The following is a 22,942-nucleotide window of genomic DNA, read 5'->3' on the forward strand; positions in this document are numbered from 1 at the left end:
TTTTTATTTTTTGTGATATAAACAAAAAAAGACAGACAATTTTGAAAATATATTCTTTGCTATAATAAATACCCTCCAATTTTTTTCTTAACTAGTTGCTGACCGCCGGCCGTCAAATGACGGCCAGGCGGCGCATCTATTGTGGTGGGAGGCCGTCATATGACGGCCTCCCGTTTAAACAGGGAATGCGCGCGATCGAGCGCGCGCATCCCTGTTTCTTCGGTGGCGGCGTGTCACGGAGACACCGCTCGCCACCGAAGGGGGTGAACAGCCATTCGTTATGGCTGTTTACCACGTGATCGGCCGTGATGAAGTCACGGCCGATCACAGATGGTCACACCCCGAACTTGCACGGCGCATGCGCGCAATTGCGAGCGCGCTGCGCGTGCACGTCGGTGGCGGCGTGTTCCCCGGGAACACTGCTCGTCACCGACGCTGGTAAACAGCCATTGGCCGGCTGTTTACCCACGTGATCGGCTGTGATCCTTTCACAGCCGATCACAAAAATGTAAACAAACTGCGGTAACGGGATGTTACCGGGTTCTCCTCCTCACACACCGATCGTGTGTGAGGAGGAGATTGCGGTAACATCTCGTTACCGCATACAGTGTACACCAATCATACTGATTGCCCCCCCCCCCAATAAAGAGGACCTGTCACCACCCCTCATAGTACCTGTCAATCACAGTCCATCAGAGTACCTGTCACAGTCCATCAGAGTATTTGAGTACCTGTCACAGCACATCAGAGTACCCGAGTACCTGTCACAGCCCATCAGAGTACCTGTCAGCCCATCAGAGAACCCGAGTACCTGTCACAGTTCATCTGAGTACCCGAGTACCTGTCACAGCCCATCAGAGTACCCGAGTACCTGTCACAGCCCATCAGAGTACCCGAGTACCTGTCACAGCCCATCAGAGTACCCGAGTACCTGTCACGGCCCACCAGGGTACCCGAGTACCTGTCACGGCCCATCAGGGTACCCGAGTACCTGTCACGGCCCATCAGGGTACCCGAGTACCTGTCACAGTCCATTAGAGTACCGAGTACCTGTCACAGTCCATCAGGGTACCCGAGTACCTGTCACAGTCCATCAGGGTACCCGAGTACCTGTCACAGTCCATTAGAGTACCGAGTACCTGTCACAGTTCATTAGAGTACCCGAGTACCTGTCACAGTCCATTAGAGTACCGAGTACCTGTCACAGTCCATTAGAGTACCGAGTACCTGTCACAGTCCATCAGGGTACCCGAGTACCTGTCACAGCCCATCTGAGTACCCGAGTACCTGTTCCAGTCCATCTGTGTACCAGAGTACCTGTCACAGTCCATCTGAGTACCCGAGTACCTGTCACAGTCCATATGAGTACCTGTCACCGCCCTTCAGAGTACCCAAATACCAGTCACCAAACCATCAGAGTACCTGTCACCAGGCCATCAGAGTACCCGAGTACCTGTCACCAGGCCATCAGAGTACCCGAGTACCTGTCACCAGGCCATCAGAGTACCCGAGTACCTGTCACCAGGCCATCAGAGTACCCGAGTACCTGTCACCAGGCCATCAGAGTACCCGAGTACCTGCCACCAGGCCATCAGAGTACCCGAGTACCTGCCACCAGGCCATCAGAGTACCCGAGTACCTGCCACCAGACCATCAGAGTACCCGAGTACCTGTCACCAGACCATCAGAGTACCCAAGTACCTGTCACCAGACCATCAGAGTACCCGAGTACCTGTCACCAGACCATCAGAGTACCCGAGTACCTGTCACCAGACCATCAGAGTACCCGAGTACCTGTCACCAGGCCATCAGAGTACCCGAGTACCTGTCACCAGGCCATCAGAGTACCCGAGTACCTGTCACCAGGCCATCAGAGTACCCGAGTACCTATTTGCAGCACATGTCTCATGGAATATACGTTGGGGTGTTTGCTTTCCAAAATGGGGTCATTTTGTGGGTAATTTCACTGTCCTGGTGGTCCAGGACCTTCAAAAGTGTGATGGGTAGGAATGAAATGAGATGTGTCATTTATGCTCCTAGAACGCCTGAACGTACTACTTCAATGTTCGGCCTCTCTATGTGGCCAGGCTGTGTAAAAGTCCTACACATGTGGTATCGCCATACTCTGGAGGAGTAGCAGAATGTATTTTGGGGTGTAATTTTTGCTATATACATGCTATGTGTTAGAAATATCTTATAAATTGACAATTTTGTGTAAAAAAAAAGGCGTTTTAATTTTTTTCCACATATTCCAAAAACTTCTGGAAAAAAATGAACCGTTCAAAAGACTCATTATGCCTCACAGATTATACGTTGGGGTGTTTGCTTTCCAAAATGGGGTAATTTTATTGGAAATTCCATTGTCCTGGTACTCCAGGGCCTTCAAAAGTGTAATAGGTGGTTGAGAAATGAGATGCGTAATTTTTGCTCGTAGAACGTCTGAAGGTACTACATCAATGTTAGTGCTCTGTATGTGGCCAGGCTGTGTAAAAGTCTCACACATGTGGTATCGCCATACTCGGGAAGAGTAGCAGAATGTATTTTGGGGTGTAATTTGTTGTATGCATATGCTGTGTGTGAGAAATAACCTGATAATATGACAATTTAGTAAAAAAAAATTAAAAAAAATAAAAAATCTTCATTTTGCAAAGAATTGTGGGAAAAAATGACAACTTAAAAAAACTCACCATGCTACTTACTTAATACCTTGGGATGTCTACTTTGTAAAAAGGGGTCATTTGGGGGGTATTTGTACTTTCCTGACTTGTTAGTGTCTCAAGAAATGAGGTACACCTGATGTACTGAAGGCCTGATCAGAAGTGATCAATTTTCAATGATTGGCACCATAGTTTGTAGACTCTATAACTTTCACAGAGACCAAATAATATATACTAATGTGGGTTATTTTTACCAAAGATATGTAGCAGTATAAATTTTGGCCAAAATTTATGAAGAAAAATTACTAATTAGCAAAAATTTATGACAGAAACGAAGAAAAAGGCATTTTTTTCACAAAATTTACGTTTTATTTTATTTATAGCACAAAAAATAAAAAACCCACTAGTGATTAAATACCACTAAAAGAAAGCTCTATTTGTGTGGAAAAAAGGACGCAAGTTTCATATGTATACAGTGTAGGATGACTGAGTAATTGTCATTCAAACTGTGAGAGCGCTGAAAGCTGAAAATTGGTCTGGTCAGGAAGGGGGTGTAAGTGCACTGTATTGAGGTGGTTAAAAAACAAATTTCTTCATCAGTTTTTTGGTAAAAAAAAATCGTAATAAGCGTATATTGATTGGTTTGCGCAAAATTTATAGTGTCTACAAACTATGGGAAAGATTTATGCCATTTTTATTATTATTATTTTACTAGTAATGGCGGCGTTCTGCGATTTTTAGCAGTACTGCAACATTGCGATGGAGAGATCAGACACTTTTGACACATTTTTGGGACCATTGACATTTATTTAAACAGCGATCAGTGTTATAAAAATGCACTAATTACTGTGTAAATGTCACTGGTAATGAAGGAAATGCCACTATAAAAAAAAATGAAACCTGTATTTTGCCTCATATGTTTATTTCCTATTATCATCAGCTCCATCTAGTGCACACAATGCAGTATTAAATACATCAATCAGGAAATACTGCATTATGGCACTAGGTGGAGCTGACGATCATAAGAAATAACAATATTAAGCAAAATACAGGATTATTTGTGACAGATGAGTGAATGCTTGAGACATTCACGCAGTGAATTATTTATAAAAAGACCTCTTATTATAAATTGTATGGCTGCATTTGTCCTAATTTTCTGACTCAGAGCCAGCCATAGTGAACGAGGCACATATAATGAAGCCAACTGATACTGCATTCCTCATTTTAACATGCCACAAACCAACAACCAACTAACCAATAGTTCTCAGGGCACCTTTGTAAACTGAGTTATTCAGTTGTACACCGTTTTTATAAAACAAATGTTACCGAGCGTTTGGTAGGTGTCAAAGTTTTGCCCCGTACACACGGTCAGAAATTACGATGGAAAAGGTCAGATCGGATTATATTGTCGGAAAATCTGATCGTGTGTGGGCACTATCTGACTTTTTCCGTCGGAGACTCCGACAGAAAAAATTTGAGAGCAGGATCTCAAATTTTCCGACAAAAAAAAAACGATCGGACTTTGTCCAATCATTTGTAGAGAATTCCGATCAGACAAAGTGCCACGCATGCTCAGATCAAATTATGAGACCAAAGCTATTGGCTAGTAGCCGCAACATTGTCCTGTTGTAACGAACGGACGTCATCACGTTCCGAGCGATCTGACTTTCTGTCAACTTTGTCTGACTGTGTGTATGCAACACAAGTTTCGGACAAAATCTGTCTGATTTTTTCTGACGGATTTTGTGGTCGGAATGTCCGACCGTGTGTACGGGGGCTTAGGCAAAAAAAAAAAAACGATTTCAAATATATTTTTCCTTTAGTCAGGTAAATAAGAAATATTGTATGTGAACATTTAGTATTTTCATTTTGAGTCAGCAGCTGGAGATCTCAGCTAGCCAGACTAGTCTCACCGGCTGTGCTGAAAAATACCTGCTTACAAAGCTCAATAGTTCAAGCTCCAATTTACACATACCGTATATACTCGAGTATAAGCCGAGATTTTCAGCCTCTTTTTTGAGGCTGAAAGTGCCCCCTCGGCTTATACTCGAGTCACCGCTGTCTGACTGCTCGATCAGCGTATCGAGCAGACAGACGGCGGACATTAAAATTCAAAAGCCGCGCCTCCTTCTCCGCCTCCGCCTGTGATAGGCGGAACACTGAATTTCCCAGCAGTCAGTGTTCCGCCTATCACGGACATCCGCTCATCCTCGTACTACGGACGAGGATGAGACGATGTCCGTGATAGGCGGAACACAGGCTGCTGGGAAATTGAGTGTTCCGCCTATCACAGGCGGAGGCGGAGGCGCGGCTTTTGAATTGTAGAATGGCCGCCGAGAAGAGCGGCGATCCTGGAGCGGCGATCCATCGGCACGACACGGGACGGAGGAGGCACGGGACGGAGGAGGCACGGGACGGAGGAGGCACGGGACGGAGGAGGCACGGGACGGAGGAGGCTCGGGACGGAGGAGGCACGGGACGGAGGAGGCTCGGGACGGAGGAGGCTCGGGACGGAGGCTCGGGACACAGGTAGGCTGGACACACACACAAGGCTGCACGGACACACACACAGGGATGGATGGATGGACACACACACACACACACACACACACACACACACACACACACACACACACACACAGGGATGGATGGATGGATACACACACACACACACACACACAGGGATGGATGGATGGATGGATGGATACACACACACACACACACACACACACACACACACACACAGGGATGGATGGATGGATGGATACACACACAGGGATGGATGGATGGATGGACACACACACAGGGATGGATGGACGGACACACACACAGGGATGGACGGACACACAGGGATGGACAGCCATGTCTCACCCTCGGCTTATACACGAGTCAATAAGTTTTCCAGTTTTTTGGGGGTAAATTGGGGGCCTCGGCTTATATTCGGGTCGGCCTATACTCGAGTATATACGGTAACTGCATGAGTTGGAGGAGTGATTGTCTTTATTATTATTAAAAGATAAATATAATAACAGTCACTGAGAGTACACTAAAATCCCAAACATGTTGGGAATATGGTTGAGAAATGGCGCAAGGGAATTGGTTTATCTCTTTGGATAACATACTTACTGGGAGGCAAGACATATCTTGAATACTTTCAGTGAGAAAACGAATGCCATTGGACCCAATGTCATGTTTTATGACTTCATGCTGAGAAAAACTGAATGTTGAAAGCTATATCTTTCAGGGTGGCAAAGTTATTGTGTCATCCATATAGCTGTTATCAGGAGCCCTAAATGTACATCTGTCTACAAGTACCTGCACCAGATAATATGTGCTGAGGATGATGTGCCAGACAGCTGTATGATGTGATTTGTGGGTTTCTATTACTCACCACTGTGTACCATAATTATGTGTTCCCAGACTTTTTTTTTCTTATTTGTAGAGACAGGGAGTACCAGTCAGTATCTCAGTAACTGTCACCAACACATCTATCATAAAGAAAAAATGTATATGGAGATGAGCTGGCAAAGAAATGTTCCCCTAGGGCCTAGGCCATGCACAAGGGGAGGCATGAAAAATTGAGACTTAAGAGAAGGTTTCTTTCAGTGTCAAAGTCAGTAGAGGATTGTGTAATACATACTTTATGGCTTTTGTTTACTGGCTGAAATTACCATTGGGATCACTCAGGATTTACAGGGAATGACTGTTCCTTTGGTGACCCGTTGAGATCATAGCTAAAGCTAACCATGTCATAGGTGTGGGCAGCCTATTGCATTAGGGAGTACATCCCAAAGCTCAGGCACATGTATGTGTGTGTTTATGTATATATATATATATATATATATATATATATATATATATATATATATATACATGTAGCGCCGGCTCCTGAAGAGCACGAGCTATGTGTTTTTCTCTATTTAAAGTTCCTAGAACTTGGGGTTTAATTATACCAAATTATGGTTTCAGTGCCAGTCTAGCTGGATTGCACTGTGTTCTGCTTGGTCACAGGTGGCGCTGTCATCACTGGCAATTGTGAGAACGTAGTTCAGCTGGGTGCATTGAGTGCCACTTTTTCTCGAAACCAGCTCAGTGGGAGTTTCATCCTGCTGTGCACTCTAGGAGAGGGTACTTAAGGTACTGACATCATGTGCTTCTGAGTTCCGGTCCAGAAGACCTTTCTGTCTGTTTGGTCCTGGTCCTCCTGACCAGCCCCCATGGCTCTCATGGCCTGGGGTGCGGATCCATCCAATTCCGAGTCTCAGGGGCTGGCTAGCCCAATGGAAAGTAACTGGAAGGAGGATTCAAAGGTGGTCCGGTGCCGTCTCATCTGTGGAGAGGCCCAGCAACTGAGGAAGCAACCAGGGGAGGACTGTTAGGGAGAAGGCCACGCTGAAGGCTGGCTTCTCAGAAAGAGCCTGGAGGCTTAGTTGAAAGACACCAAGTGAATCTACACTTGTACGGTATCACCGGACCGGCTGCAAGATACTGGTACCGTATGAGGGCTTTCTAAATTTGTCTACATCCTTCAGTTACTACAAGTGTTCTACAACAAGTCTGTGACAGAGACTTTATTCAAACGTTCTGTATACAAGTCTGTGGCAGAGGCTTTCCTTTATCTGAACACTCTATCGGCTGCTAGGCCTAGTGAGAGGAGGTCTATCCGGTAGCTGTGAGAATCCAGTTGTGAGTGGCTATTCTCTGGATTTCTATAGTGAGAGACTTCCTATTTTGAGCAGTTCCAAGAGTACCTGAACTTTCTACTTAAACCCTCTAACCCTCATTGAGAGACTGTGTTTTGTCTACTCTTTTTTGCAAATAAAAATCCCAAAAGTGGATCCAGTGTCAGTTTCTACAATACTTTGGGCCATCTACCTTGGGAAACCCTTAGACGTACACGAGGTTAAAGTGGTTGTAAACCCTTACAAACCACTTTGACCTACAGGTAAGCCTAGATTAAGGCTTACCTGTAGGTCCAAGCAATATCTCCTAAACCTATATGCTTTAGGAGATATTTGCCCGAAAACGGGCACCGCTGTCTACGGCGCATGCGCCATAGACAGCGGCGCGCAGGCGCACTGAACGCGGCAGTTCCAAAAATGGAGCTGCCGCATTTGTCAACTCCCGTGCGCATGCGCGGGAGTGACGTCATCGCGGCTTCGCCGAATGACAGCGGTGGAGCTGCGAGACGCCACTAGCAAGATGGATGCGGCGGACTACAGGGGACAGCGCGACTTCGCTGGCTCCTGTGTCAGGTAAGTGACACATAATGGGCTACTATGCGATGCATAGTAGTCCATTATGCTTTACCTTTGCAGGGAAAAAAAGAGGAAGTAAACTCATCAGAGTTTACTTCCTCTTTAAGAAGGTAACGGTAAGCCCAACAAATCAGCCGCTCCTTCGGGGGTCAGTTGCTACATATATATATATATATATATATATACATATATACATATATATATATATATATATATATATATATATATATATATATATATATATATATATACAGTCGTGCTCATAGGTTTATATTCCCTGGCAGAATTTAGGATTTCTTGGCTATTTTCAGAGAATATGAATGATAACACAAAAACTTTTCTTTCACTCATGGTTAGTGTTTGGCTGAAGCCATTTATTATCAATCAACTGTGTTTATTCTTTTTAAATCATAATGACAACAGAACTACCCAAATTACCCTGATCAAAAGTTTACATACCCCAGTTCTTAATATTGTGTATTGCCCCCTTTAACATCAATGACAGATTGAAGTCTTTTGTGGTAGTTGTGGATGAGGCTCTTTATCTTCTCGGATGGTAAAGCTGCCGCCAGTTCCTGTAAATTCTTGGGCTGTCTTGCATGAACTGCACATATGAGATCTCCCCAGAGTAGCTCAATGATATTGAGGTCAGGAGACTGAGATGGCCTCTCCAGAACCTTCACTTTATTCTGCTGTAGCCAATGACAGGTCGACTTGGCCTTGTGTTTTGGATCATTGTCATGTTGGAATGTCCAAGTACGTCCCATTCGCAGCTTCCTGGCTGATGAATGGAAATGTTCATCCAGTATTTGTTGATAAACATATTGCATTCATCTTGTCATCAATCTTGACCAAATTTCCTGTGCCTTTGTAGTTCACACATCCCCAAAACATCAGCGATCCACCTCTGAGTTTCACAGTAGGAATGGTGTACCTTTCATCATAGGCCTTGCTGACTCCAAATGTAGTGTTTATGGTTGTGGCCAAAAAGCTCAATTTTGGTCTCATCACTTTAAATGGCTTTGTACCAGAAGGTTTGAGGCTTGTCTCTGTGCTGTTTGGCGTATTGTAAGCGGGATACTTTGTGGCATTTGCATAGTAATGGCTTTCTTCTGGCGACTCGACCATGCAGCCCATCTTTCTTCAAGTGCCTCCTTATTGTGCATCTTAAAATCACCCACACCACATGTTTTCAGAGAGTCCTGTATTTCACCTGAAGTTATTTGTGGGTTTTTATTTGCATCCTGAACAATTGCCCTGGCAGTTGTGGCTGAAATTTTAGTTGGTCTACCTGACCGTGGTTTGGTTTCAACAGAACCCCTCATTTTACACTTCTTGAATAGAGTTTGAACACTGCTGATTGCCATTCTCAATTCCTTGGATATCTTTTTATATCCCTTTCCTGCTTTATACAGTTCAACTACCTTTTCCAGCAGATCCTATGACAATTCTTTTGCTTTCGCCATGACTCAGAATCCAGAAACTTCAGTGCAGCACCGTATGAAAGATACAAGGGTCTGTCAGGAGTCCAGAAACTCATTGACCTTTTATACACATAGACTAATTACAAACAAACAGATCATCAGTGAGGATGGTTACCTTTAATAGCCATTCAAACCCTTTTGTGTCAACTTGGGTGCATGTTATCAGGCCAAAATCACCAGGGTATGTAAACTTATGAGCACAACTATATATATATATATATATATATATATATATATATATATATATATACACTATATTACCAAAAGCACTGGGATGCCTGCCTTTACACGCACATGAACTTTAAAGTAGCAGTAAACTTCCATCACTAACTTTTGCCTATAGGTAAGCCTATAATAAGGAATAAGGCTTACTTATGGGTAGTGTAAATATCTCCTAAACAGACACCATTTAGGAGATATTTACTGTACATGCAGCCAGTGACATCGCTGGAGCATGCGCTCTGAAAGAACGGCCACCTGTGCCATTTCTTCAGAGTCCTGTGTCATAATCAGCAGCTCACGCGCGCATGCGCAGGAGTGACGTCATCGAGGCTCCAGCCAGTCACAGAGCTGGAGTCCACGAACCCAGGAGCAAGAGGGTGAAGATTGAAGCGCCTGCAGCGCTGACATCACGGCGCTGGGAGAGCTTAGTTTTAAGGTAAGTGTAACATAATGTGCTAGTATGCGATGCATTACTTGCAGGGAGAGAAAAAAAAATGTCCAACGGTTTACAACTGCTTTAATAGCATGACATTCTTAGTCAGTAGAGTTCAATATTGAGTTGGCCCACCCTTTGCAGCTATAACAGCTTCAACTCCTCTGGGAAGGCCGTCCACAAGGTTTAGGAGTGTGTCTATGGGAATGTTTGACCATTCATCCAGAAGCTCATTTTGAGGTCAGGCACTGATGTTGGATGAGAAGGCCTGGCTCACAGTCTCCTATTTCATCTCAAAGTTGTTCTATCGGGTTGAGGTCAGGACTCTGTGTAGGCCAATCAAGTTCCTCCACCCCAAACTCACTCATTCATGTCTTTACGGACCTTGCTTTGTGCACCGCTGCACAGTCATGTTGAAACAGGAAGGGGCCATCCCCAAACTGTTCCGACAAAGTTTGGAGAATTACATTGTCCAAATTGCCTCGGTATGATGATTCCTTAAGGGTTCCTTTCACTGGAACTAAGGGGCCTTGAAAAAAACAACCCCACACCATAATCCCCCCTCCACCAAATGATTTGGACCAGTGCACAAAGCAAGGTCCATAAAGACATGGAAGAGCGAGTTTGGGGTGGAGGAACTTGACTGGCCTGCACAGAGTCCTGACCTTAATCCAATAGAACACCTTTGGGATGAATTAGAGTGGAGCCAGGCCTACTCTTCCAACATCAGTGCCTGACCTCATAAATGCGCTTCTGGAAAAATGGTCATACATTCCCATAGACACACTCCTAAACCTTGTGGAGGGCCTTCCCAGAAGAGTTGAAGCTGTTATAGCTGCAAATGGTGGGCCAACTCAATATTGAACCCTACAGACTAAGACTGGGATGCCATTAAAGTTCATGTGTGTGTGGCAGGCGTCCCAATACTTTTGGTAATATAGTGTATAAAGATATATCTATATATAGCTATATATAAAAAGTAGGGCTGTTACTGATTAAAATTTTCATGTTCGATTAATCAACTTTTTTAAAATAGATTAATCGACTAATTTTGATTAATTATAACACACATACAGATCCACTACTTTTAGCTGATCTCCTTGCATTGCAACTCTGCATTAGTCAGTGGTAAATGTGGTATACACTATATACAATCACCCGACACTAGTTCGTTTCCACAATCCATGACTTAACTTCACAGTTCACACAAATACGTTTTAAATTCAAGCTGTAGCACTGATGTAAGTAATGTTTTTTTCCACAGTAGCGCGACAATCCCTCCACCTCCGGTCTAACTAATCACTCTCATCTTATGGCATGGACCCCTGTGCAAACAGATGGTCATGCAAGCGGGTATCAAAAGGATTAACACGAACCATAAACTTCTCTCACGTCTCCTTAGATCTCAGCAAGGACGCCAGGTCATGGGTAGAAAGAAAAGATCTAACTGCTCACCGCTTAAGTATAAGATTTATTTTTTGTGTTCAAACACAAACTACTTACATGAAGATGATAAAAACACAGCATGTAAAGCCGACAATCGTGTTAGTTCCGTAGGGCAGCAGCAGGTGATGTCACGCATAGCTCCTCCCCCGTACGCGTTACGTTCAATCAGAACTTCAACATTACCGGACTCCTCCCCAGGAGTCCAGTGAGGTAGATGTCTGTGACGTCACCAGATCTCCGACGGAACCCCCTGAAGACCCGGAAGCCTGCGGAGAGGTGAGTACCGATCAAAATAATATTGATCGATCAAAATAATTAATCGAGGAATTAATCTTTAATTTCCACAGCCCTAATAAAAATATATATATCTATATAGATTGATATAAATGTATATATATCTATATATGGCAGTAGGGCAATGTACAGTGTCCCAGTTGAAGTCTCCAAGACGTAACGCGTAGGAACCCGGAAGTGACGTTCATATCCGGTCTTACTTTAATGCTGTCTGTCAGATGTGCTCTTATCAGCTTCGTTTGTGAGTAGTTTTTAAACCTATTTAATAAAACTTCTATGCTTTAAATACTACACTATGGCGGTCCCTCTTAATCTATTTCTCTGAGTTTACCTGCCACGCACGAGGAAGTGAGAGAAGTCTCCTATAGATTGTGTCACACAGCCGTTTTTTGCAATCATCCTGGTGTTCATCATTTATACTGCTGTTCACTCACAGCAGTGAGGTAATTGCATAATATTTGCTTTTTTGCACGGATCATCACGGATGGATTAATTGCCCAGCACGCTGCACGTTTTACTTAGCGTATTCATCGGATTGCATGATCTGACTGTGTATGGGACATTTACCTTCAATCACGCCGGCCACTTGAATTGAATATTTTATATTTTTTCTTTCTTTACCTGTTTATGCTCCATTTTACACATTTTTTGATAAGTAACATTCACTTTTTAAATTTTTTGGTTTGTATGACAAACTTGCGTGTTTTTTTGCACATACAGTCACTTTATGGCTTTTGCACCAGTTATCACTTTAACGTATATCCAGTTATAACTTATATCCAGAATCTGTTTTTGCTTCACTATATACATTTTGTAATTAAGTTTACACACTTCATATATGCATTTTGGTCTATATGACAAATCTGCGTTTGTTTGCACATAGAGTCACCTTATGGTTTTATGCACTAGTTATTACTGTTATATATGCACAGAAGCATCACTTGATTAATTTATGCACAGTTGCACTTTATTTGATAATCGCAGACCTGTGGCCTATTGCGATCATTGTATGGTTGGAAATCAGCGCATCACATCCTTTATTTCAATGTACAGTGTCAGTAGAACAGTGGACAATGTCGGTAGGGCAGAGGTTGGTGTCAGTAGAGCTTTAGTCGGTGTCAGTTCAGTAGGGCAGAGATTATTTTTATCATTTTTTATTATTACTTTTATTTTTATTTTTTTTACAATAATTCTTTATTAGTTTTTTTTTACAATTTTTTTAGGAGCCCCATTGGGGGCTTTAGTGAAATATCAGGGGTCTAAGCACCCCTGATGTCTCAAAAGAGACAGAGAAAGAGACTGAGGACAAAGATTCCCCAGCCCCTTTCTCTGCAGCCAAGCAGCAGGGGGAATCTGGGCAGAACTTGGTGATTATGTTGTGCCCAGGTACACCTGGCACACCTTGTGCGCATGTCTATGGACCACGCATTAGTTCAAATGAACATCCGTATGAAAATTCACAGTGCATTTGGTGGCTTGATGAATGTCATTTGAAAGTATTTAAAATTATTGTTTACCATGCGATTTTGGAAATTTCAAATTTGGGAAATTGGTACATTTCAGAAAAATAAGAAAGAAAATTCAAAGGAATGAAAATCTGAAAATGTGAAAAACCCGAAAATCTGAAATAACTAATAACAAATATTGAATTATAGGTATTGGAATTTCCTTTCAAATTTGGTTGTTAGTGAACATAACGAGTATGAATTTATCCAAACTTAAGAATTATCTGAAATAACAAATGCTGTATTTAACCACTTGAGATCCGCGCTATTGCCAAATGACGGCATTAGCGCGGATCTACTTTTCCGGGACTACGTCTATTGACGTCGTCCCGGTTACGAGCAGCCTGCGCGCCCCCTGAGGGGCGCGCGCGGCGCGCTCTGTGATCGGCGAGACCACGAGACTCGCCTGATCACCGATCCGTGCAAGGGGTTGATCCCGACCCCTTATCACGTGATCAGCTGTCAGCCAATGACAGCTGATCATGTGACAGAACGGAGCCGGTAATCGGCTATTATTCCTCCTCGCGCTGACAGCGCGAGGAGAGAAAAAAAAAGCCGATCACCGGCGGCCGTGATCGGGACATCAGTCCCGATCACGGCCAGCATTACAGCTGACCACCTGCCTCCTGCCAGTGCCCACCTGCCCACCGCAGTGCCATCCTGAATGAAAGTAAGTGCCCCCCATCAGTGCCACCCAGCAGTGCCCATAGTGCCCACAGCGCCACCCACAGTGCCACCCACAGTGCCACCCACAATGCCACCCACAGTGCCATCCAGCAGTGCCACCAACAGTGCCACCCACAGTGCCCACAATCTTCCTTAAAGGTGCTGCACCCCAGTGCCGCCCATCAGTGCCCAGCAGTGCCGCCCATCAGTGCCCAGCAGTGCCACCTATCAGAGCCACCTATCAGTGCCACCTATCAGTGCCCATCAGTCCCATCTATCAGTGGTACCTATCAGTGCCCATCCGTGCCACCCATCCGTGCCACTTATCCGTGCCACCCATCCATGCCATCTTATCTGTGCCCATCTTTGCCCATAAGTGCCGCCTTATCTGTGCCGATTGGTGCCGCCTTATCTGTGCCTATTAGTGCCGCCTTAACTATGCCTATCAGTGCCCACCAGTGCAGCCTATCAGTGCCCACCAATGCAGCCTATCAGTGCCCACCAATGCAGCCCATCAGTGCCCACCAATGCAGCCATCAGTGCCGCCTAATCAGCGCACTTCAATGAAGGAGAAAAATGACCCGTTTGCAAAATTGTATAACAAACTATTAAAACATGATTTTTTTTTTTTTTTTTTTGCATCTTTTTTTGTTTGTTTAGCAAAAAATAAAACTCCGAGCTGTAACTAAATACCACCAAAAGAAAGCTCTATTTGTGGGAAAAAAATGATAACAATTTCATTTGGGTACAGTGTTGTATGACCGCGCAATTGTCATTCAAAGTGCATCAGCGCTGAAAGCTGAAAATTGGTCTGGGACTGAGGGGGGTTTAAGTGCCCAGTAAGCAAGTGGTTAAACAAATGGAATGTAACAATCTAATAATAATAAATAACAATAATAATAATAAAACCTTTTTATTATTATTATTATTTATTATTCATCTGTTCCATTCCATATTTTTAGATGCGGTATTCGTTATTTTGGATAATTCGATAAATTTGTATTCGTTACGTTCACATACAGCCAAATTTGAAAGGAAATTCCAATACCTACAGTATAATTTAATGGTTAGTTAATATTAGTTAGTTATTATTTTGAATTTTACTGATTTTCTTTCTTTTTTTCAGATTTTCGGATTTTCTAATTTTAGAATTTTAGAATTTTCAAATTCCAAAAGTTCAGAAATTCGGAAATTCGAAAATTCGGAAATTCAAAAATTCGGAAAATCAAAATTTGGAAATTTGGAATTTGAAAATTCAAAATTCGGAAACCCGGAAATGTGAAAATCCGAATTTTTGGATTTAGGAATTTAGAATTTTCAGATTTCCCAATTTTCAAATTTTTGCATTTCCGAAAAAAGTAAAAAAACAAATGAAACGAAAACGAACACATTTTTTGTCAGTGCACATGTCTACCGATCAGGTGGGTGAGCGAATGACAGAAGAGAGCAAAAACCTGCACTTTGCTTCCTAGTGGTGGCCAGAGTTTTTTATTTTTGAGGGGGTGGCAAACCACTCCTTCCTCCCGTTGGTCGGTGGCATCTCAGTCATCACCCCCCACACTTACCCAAACAGGTCTGGCAGGCGGGTTGCGGGCACCGGCATGCAGTGACGGGCTTCGGTGGCATCGGCAGGCTTCGGGAGGCTGCAGGTTCCAGCGGCAGTGGGCTTCTATTGACAGTGGGGTCCTGTTTTTTCTGTGCGGCTCCTCCCTTCTTCTCCTAGGCGTCCAATAGGATCGCCTCAGCCTGTCTTTTCAGCCAATCAGGTGATGGGTATCAGACCCGCTTCCCAATTGGCCAGGAGTAGGATCAGTGTTGTAACTGCGAATCTTTATTCGCTGTTGCAACACACCTAGGTGGGCTCTGAACGCAATGCTCTGCGCCCTGAGCCCACCCTATTTTGAAGCCTATTAGAGCCTCTGCCTCTGGCCTCTGGCTATAAAAAACACACCCCCGTCCATCCCTGCCATAGGAATTCATGCGCTGGGTGCATAGATAGGAAGGGCAGTGGGGCATGGATGGGGGGGCAGCGCTCGTGTACCCACAATGGACAGGCTGCCCCTGCTAGGCACACATTTAACCCCTTAAATGCCCTAAACGTTAACCCCTTCCCAGTCAGTGTCATTAGTACAGTAGCATTGTATAATATTAGCACTGATCACTGTAATAGTGTCCTTGGCACTTAGTCAGTCCCCCCCCCAACATCAGTTAGTGTCAGATTGCTAACCGCACTATCACAGTCCCATTATTAGTTGCTGATCCCTGCCATTAGTAGTATAAAAAATAAAAATAAATTCATATATATATATATATATATATATATTATAGTTTGTAGATGCTATAACTTTCATGCAAACCAATCAATATACACTTATTGAGATTTTCTTTACCAAAGACATGTAGCAGAATACATTTTGGCCAAAATTTTATTAAATAAATATTTTATTGGATTTGTTTTTTATTTTCCAATTGTTCGATCTTTTTTCATTTATATCACAAAAAAATCAAAAATCCAGCGGTGATTAAATACCACCAAAAGAAAGCTCTATTTTTGTGAAAAAAATGATATCAATTTTGTTTGGGTACAGTGCTGCATGACTGCACAATTACCAGTTAAAGTGGCACAGTGCTAAAAAAAAGTGAAAAATTAGCCTGGTCATAAAAAAGGGGGTAAAATCTTCCAGAGCTGAGTAAATGTGCTGGCTGTATACTGTAAGTGTAAGTTTCTTTTTTTTTTTTCCTTTTCCTTTCACTTGGTGATCTGGCCTGTAAGTCTGTTATTTTCAACTTTCTATAAAGGGTTTGTTCACCTTTTCCACGTTATTCTAACAACATCCCCCCATCTATGGATTCCAGTATCCCCAGTTCATTACATACCCCTGCTCAACTTTTAAAAAAAAGGTACTTTCTTTCCACTCCATTGCCCCAGGCCTAGGCTGTGAGCACCTGTCTGCAAAAGTTTCCAGGTCCAAACCTGTGTCCTATCTAATTGGAAAGGTGGGCCAGAGGTTAAAGCTGTGCTTCCAGTGATTAACTCCATAATAATAACCTGTAGGGGCTTTTAAAATGGCCACCTTGAAAAATTTTAGGGGTGCATGCAGTTTTGAGTGTTTAAATCTTTGATATCTATTTATTCAAGAGAACATCATCATTTTGATTTTATTTTTAAAAATAGGTATTATATTGTGTTTGTGTACTCTAAAATTCATATTATTGTATTTTTTCCCAGAAAATTTATACTGCATTCGTTTTTTTTTTTTAGGTTTTTTCCCCTCTGTTTTCACCTGGTGATCTGTCCAGTAACACACCTCCTGTATTAGAGCGCCCCCACTCTGAATGAAAGAGCACAAGGAGCAAATTTGGACAGCAGCATTATCAGTCTAGGGAGAGGGGAGTATTAGATGTACTAGCAAATTTAAATACACTGAAGCCAAACTCCAGCAAATACTTTATAAGCAGTGACAGCAATGTTTTTTTTCCTTTTGGGATAAAGGTTTTACATAACTAAGTAAAAGCTGACCATTGTACGCACCCCTGCTAGTGTTAAATGGTTTGTCTCATTCCTTTAACTGATACATTCTGCTGGAGAGCTTGTTCTTTTGAAAAAACAACAGACTTACTGAGTGGATCACCAGATCAAAATAGAAGAAATAAAGCCTAAAGAAGGAAACAAATGCAGCCATCACATCTAAAAAAAATGGTAAGCAGTAATATAATAAAAGTTTGCTTTTGGATTTAATACCAGGTAAAAAAATCCCCCCTGGACAGCAAGTTATTAAAGAAGGATAGTTAAAGCAGACTCTACCCAAAAGGGGAAGCTCTGTTTGTCTGCCTTCTCCCCCATCCGCTGCCACATTTGGCAGCTTTTGGGGAGGAGCAGGTACCTGGTTTTGACAGGTACCCGCTCCCACTTCCTGCTCAGTTTGCTGCACCATTTACAAAGATGTGCAGTAGGAAATCAGTTGTGAAGCCACAAGGCTGGTTCTTCTTAGTCAAGATGGTGTCAGCACCCGAAAGCCAATTGAAAAATCAGCTCAGGTGAGGACACCACTGGATTCCTGGACAGGTAAATGCCCTACTATTAACCACTTGCCGACCAGCTGCCATCATTATACTGCTATATGTCATCTCCTTTAAGCAGGATAGCAGGCGGAGGCTGCGGGGTGCTTCGGGGTGCTGATGCTCATGACCGGTGGTCGGGATGATGAGTGATCGTGGGCACAAGAGGCAGAATAGGGACGTGTGTGTATAAACACACAAATGCCTGTTCTGAGAGGAGATGCGGATTGTGAGTTCCTAATAGCCAGAAAACACACATTTAAACCCTTGATCACCCCCTAGTGGTAGCCCCTTCACTACCAGGGACATTTACACAGTAATCAGTGCATTTTTATAGCACTGATCGCTGTATAATTGTCAATCGTCCCAAAAATGTGTCAAAAGTGTCCGATATGTCTGCCATAATGCCACAGTCATGTTAAAAATCACATATTGCTGCCATTACTAGTAAACAAAAACTAATAATAAAAATGCCAAAAATCTATCCCCTATTTTGTAGACACTATAACTTTTTTACAAACCAATCAATATACGCTTATTGCGATTTTTATTACCAAAAATATGTAGAAGAATACATATCGGCCTAAACTGAGAAAAAATTTGCTTTAAAAAAAATAAAAATTGGAAGATATTTATTATATAAAAGTACAAAATATTGTGTTTTTATTTTTTTTAAATTGTTGCTCTTTTTTTGTTTATAGCACAAAAAATAAAAACCGCAGAGATTATCAAATACCACCAAAATAAAGCTCTATTTGTGGGAAAAAAAGGACGTCAATTTTGTTTGGGTGCAACTTCGCATGACCGCGCAATTGTCAGTTAAAGCGACACAGTGCCAAATCGCAAAAAGTGTCCTGGACATTGAGCAGCCAAATGTTCCAGGGTTAAAAGTCAGCAGCTACAGTATTTGTATTTGCTGAGCTTTAACTTTTTTTCTGAAGGAACCTGGAGCTCCACTTTAAATGCACAGTTGAAATAAATATATGTGAAATATTTTACCTACCAAATAATTTTTAACTCCAATCAGCCAATCATGTAATTCACAAAGCCGTGCCACACTGAATAACCAGTAACCGTTATTCCAAAATGTCCTAGTGTGCAGCTTCCTAGATCATTGGCCTATTTATTGGACAGAGGTGAACAAGCAGGCTAGAGATGGAGGTGGATGCTGTCAGCAACAACTAGGAAATAGCGTTGTCCTTTTTCTGGTCATGCAGTGTGATGGAGGTCTCCAAATCATAAGACTGGCTGAACGGAATCGCATATCGCATATCTTTGGGTGGATAAAATAGTTAAATATGTTATTGTTTCTGGTTTACCGGTATACCAAATCATTACTGGTGTGTTACCGGTACATATTGGTTATGGTTATTTTTCAGGTTTTTATATATATATATATATATATATATATATATATATATATATATATATATATATATATATATATATATATTGATTTGTACCAGATTTCTACCAGTCACAATCTACTTCCTTTGTATTAGGGGATCGGAGCTGCGAGGAAGATACGGATGCCAGCGGTGGACAAGCGGTGATTCACGATGAGCGGGAAAGTGTAATCTACAGTTATTCTTTCTTCCACTTTGTATTTGTGCTCGCCTCTCTCTATGTGATGATGACGCTCACCAACTGGTTCAGGTGCGCATTCCGCACATTCTCAGGTGCTTAGTCCTCCTGCTGCTCAAGAGGCCGGCTGAGAAATGACTCCCTGTGATTTACTGACTGTTTAGCTAGAGTCCACAAGAGCTCTTAGACCTCATTTATTGTGCCTATTGACATTCTCATGTGGGAGGGTTCCGCAAGTGCAGCAACTTGTCTTAAAAACAAGTCTCTTAACGGTGGTAGTAAAGTCCGCTTTATAACTTGTACCTACAGGTAAGCTTATAATAAGGCTTACCTTTAGGCTCCATTCACACCTAGGCGATTTTATTAGAGGCGAAATCGTCCACAATTCTGCCTGAAATTCCAAATCGTGGTAAGACGTTTTCCGTGTCATTACATCTTAATGGCACGTGGTGCGATTTATCACTCTGCAATCACAGCAAAATCGCAATACATTAAGCGTGTCACTCAAAAAGGAGCAGGAACTTATTTTGGGCGTCAGCGCCGCAAGTTGCGATTTGCCGCAATTGCAGCATGATTTATCACGCCGCGATTGGGGTGCCATTAAGAAGTAATGGCATCGCAAAGACACCCCGCGTTTTGCCATGATTTGATATAACGGGCAGGATCGTGACGATTCTGACCGCAATTTAAATTGCCTAGGTGTGATTAGGAACAGTGAATTTGTAGAGGCTGGTGTCATGATTGGCGCGTGTGCACTGCACTCTGAATGGACGGCATACTGGAGTATGCCCATCCATTGAGACTGCTGTGCTGCGACCGTGACCCCCGTGCACATGCTACATTTAAACAGCCAGATACTGCAAACCCACAAGGGAGACTGGGTGAAGATGGAAGCATTAACAGTGGTGACAGCGTGCCACTGCAGGACTACATTCTAAGGTAAGTCTGTCATAATGTGCTAGTATGCAATGCATACTAGCACATTATGACTTAAGCTGCCCGGGGCCCAATTTTTTTTTTTTTTAGACTCCAGGTATGATCTTTATTACATAGTTACTTTGGTCCAGCTTAGCACAATGTATTACATATTAGGGTTGCACTGATACCACTTTTTTAAGACCGAATACAAGTACCGATACATTTTCTCAAGTACTCGCGATACTGATTACCAACACTTTTTTAATGTCATCTGACAGTAGCACTGATGGGCACTGATAGGTGGCACTAATAAGGCATGGACTGTGTCCACAGTTTTTTTTATTATTATTATTTTTTTACTATATATATATATATATATATATATATATATATATATATATATATATATATATTACAATACTTTTTTGGGGGGGGGGTGGACAATGTCAATTTTTTATTTTTATTTTTACAATTTTACTTTTAAATATTTATTTATTACAACTTTTCCTTTTGGTGAGATATCAGGGGTCATGACATCTCCCCTTTGAGACAGAGAAAGGGACTGAGGAAGTTCATTTATCTGCAGCCTCAGCTGCACTAAAGATGAATGGAGAGGAGACGGGGTCTCCTCTCCATTCAGAAACTGAAGCATTCTAAACTCAGATTATGATGCTCACTTATGAATGGACAGTGAGTGATCACCGAATCTGTTCATTTGGAAAAGGAAGGAGCCGATAAATTACACATTTACCGGCTCCTTCCTCCACTCTCCATCCTGACAGATCTGGGACGGGGGGGCACGGAGGGGGAGTAGAGAAGGACCGGAGAAGGACACGGAGGGGGAGTGAAGGACCGGGGGAGGACATGGAGGGGGGGACGGAGGAGGGCACGGAGGGGTACTGGAGGTAGACCTTAGGAACACAGAGACGGAAACGGAGAAGGACACAGGGAACAGTCAGGGGATGATCGTTGCGGAGGTGGGGGCCGTTACAAGCACCGAACTCCCTGTATAGACTTCAATAAAGCCGCGGAAGGGAGAGGAGGAGAAGCGGCTCTCAGCTGCTTTATTGAAATCTATAAGGGGAGATCGGTGCTTGTAACAGCCCCCACTTCTGCACCGATCATCCCCTGACTACCCAGGTATCGGATTAGGCATCGGCATCGGAGCATTTGCACAAGTACAAGTACTCGTGTAAATGCTTGGTATCGGCACCGATACTAATATCAGTATCGGTGCAACCCTAGTAAGTATGTATAGTATATCTCATGCCCAAGGGATTGCTGGGGAAGCTGACAATCACTGTACTAGTCAACACTGCTACATTGATAGCCATGTTCCTCAGGTTCCTGTGCCAAGTGGGTTTCCCCACTGCACGCTGACCACAAGGGTTTGATTGATCACCACTGCCGCTGTTCACAGAGCACTTTGTATTTTATTTTATTTTTTCATTGAATACAGGAGGGGGGGGGGGGGGGGTGTTACTAAAACTACAGGGTGCAAAATCTGGTGCAGCTCCTTATAGAAAACAATCAGCTTCCATTTTTTTTGTCAAAGCTTAATTGGACAAGCTGATTGGCTACCATGCACAGTTGCACCAGATTTTGCACTCTCCAGTTTTAGTAAATCAATGCCAAAGGGTTCTCTGATTGGAGGAAGTGGAGATTTTGACTTTATCAACTCCCCTCTCCACCTTGTCCAATCAGAGAACATTTTGTGTTCATTGAAAAAAATATAAGGTGTTCTGTGAATGGTGACAGTGCCCAGTAAGTGGCCCCCTGTGGGCAGTATGCAGAGTTGAAGCTGCTTGGCACAGGACCCAGAAGATCATGGCTACTACATTAATAGTCAGCTTCCTCAGGGAACCATCAGGTATCTAATATGCATACTTACATTGTGCCAAGCAGGACCAATGTAGCATTCAACAAAGATCAAACCTGGAGTTCAGCTTTAATGTTCCATATTATTTTGCCCTTAACATTTTGGTAGTCGTCCTGGAATGTTAGCCTTGATGCCCTTTTGGTCAGTTTGGCTAATCTTAGCTTATCAGATAGAGTTTTAACATAACACACAAAATGATTCATACCAGCTAAGAGTGCAATTTACTTTAATATTTCATCATCAGAAGCATGTAATTCTGGATTTTGCATACACCATTCTGTAATTATAACAGAACATTCCTTTGATATATTGAAATCAAGTCTGTTCCTGATCCCTGGGCAGGTGAAGTGAGTACTTTTGTCCAGTGAGGTAACCTAATTATGAGCACATAGAAACAGATGGAATGAAGAATGTTTTATAGGTTGCTGAACTTGGCACAATATCCTATAATAACAGGTTGTCACTGCTGACTGCCTTAGCCCTTGTACACACGGTCGGAGATTCTGACGGAATGTGTCCGATCGGACCGTTTTGTCG

At 42.8% G+C, this 22,942-nt stretch overlaps 1 protein-coding gene across 3 annotated transcripts in view; it reads left to right on the top strand.

Annotated features, from left to right (window-relative positions):
• The window catches only part of SERINC4 (serine incorporator 4), a 133,355-nt gene that overhangs the window by 104,904 nt on the left and 5,509 nt on the right, over window positions 1-22,942 (top strand). The window contains exon 12 of one of the 3 annotated variants that reach the window (XM_077473125.1): window positions 19,527-19,703. In XM_077473125.1, the coding sequence (XP_077329251.1) occupies window positions 19,527-19,703 (177 nt within the window). The remainder of the gene's footprint in view (window positions 1-19,526; window positions 19,704-22,942) is intronic. The other 2 variants (XM_077473124.1, XM_077473126.1) reach the window with 2 other exon arrangements.

Source organism: Lithobates pipiens, unplaced genomic scaffold, assembly GCF_037356315.1.
Source record: "Lithobates pipiens isolate NorthernLeopardFrog02 unplaced genomic scaffold, aLitPip1_a1.2 Scaffold_8, whole genome shotgun sequence".
NCBI lineage: Eukaryota > Metazoa > Chordata > Amphibia > Anura > Ranidae > Lithobates > Lithobates pipiens.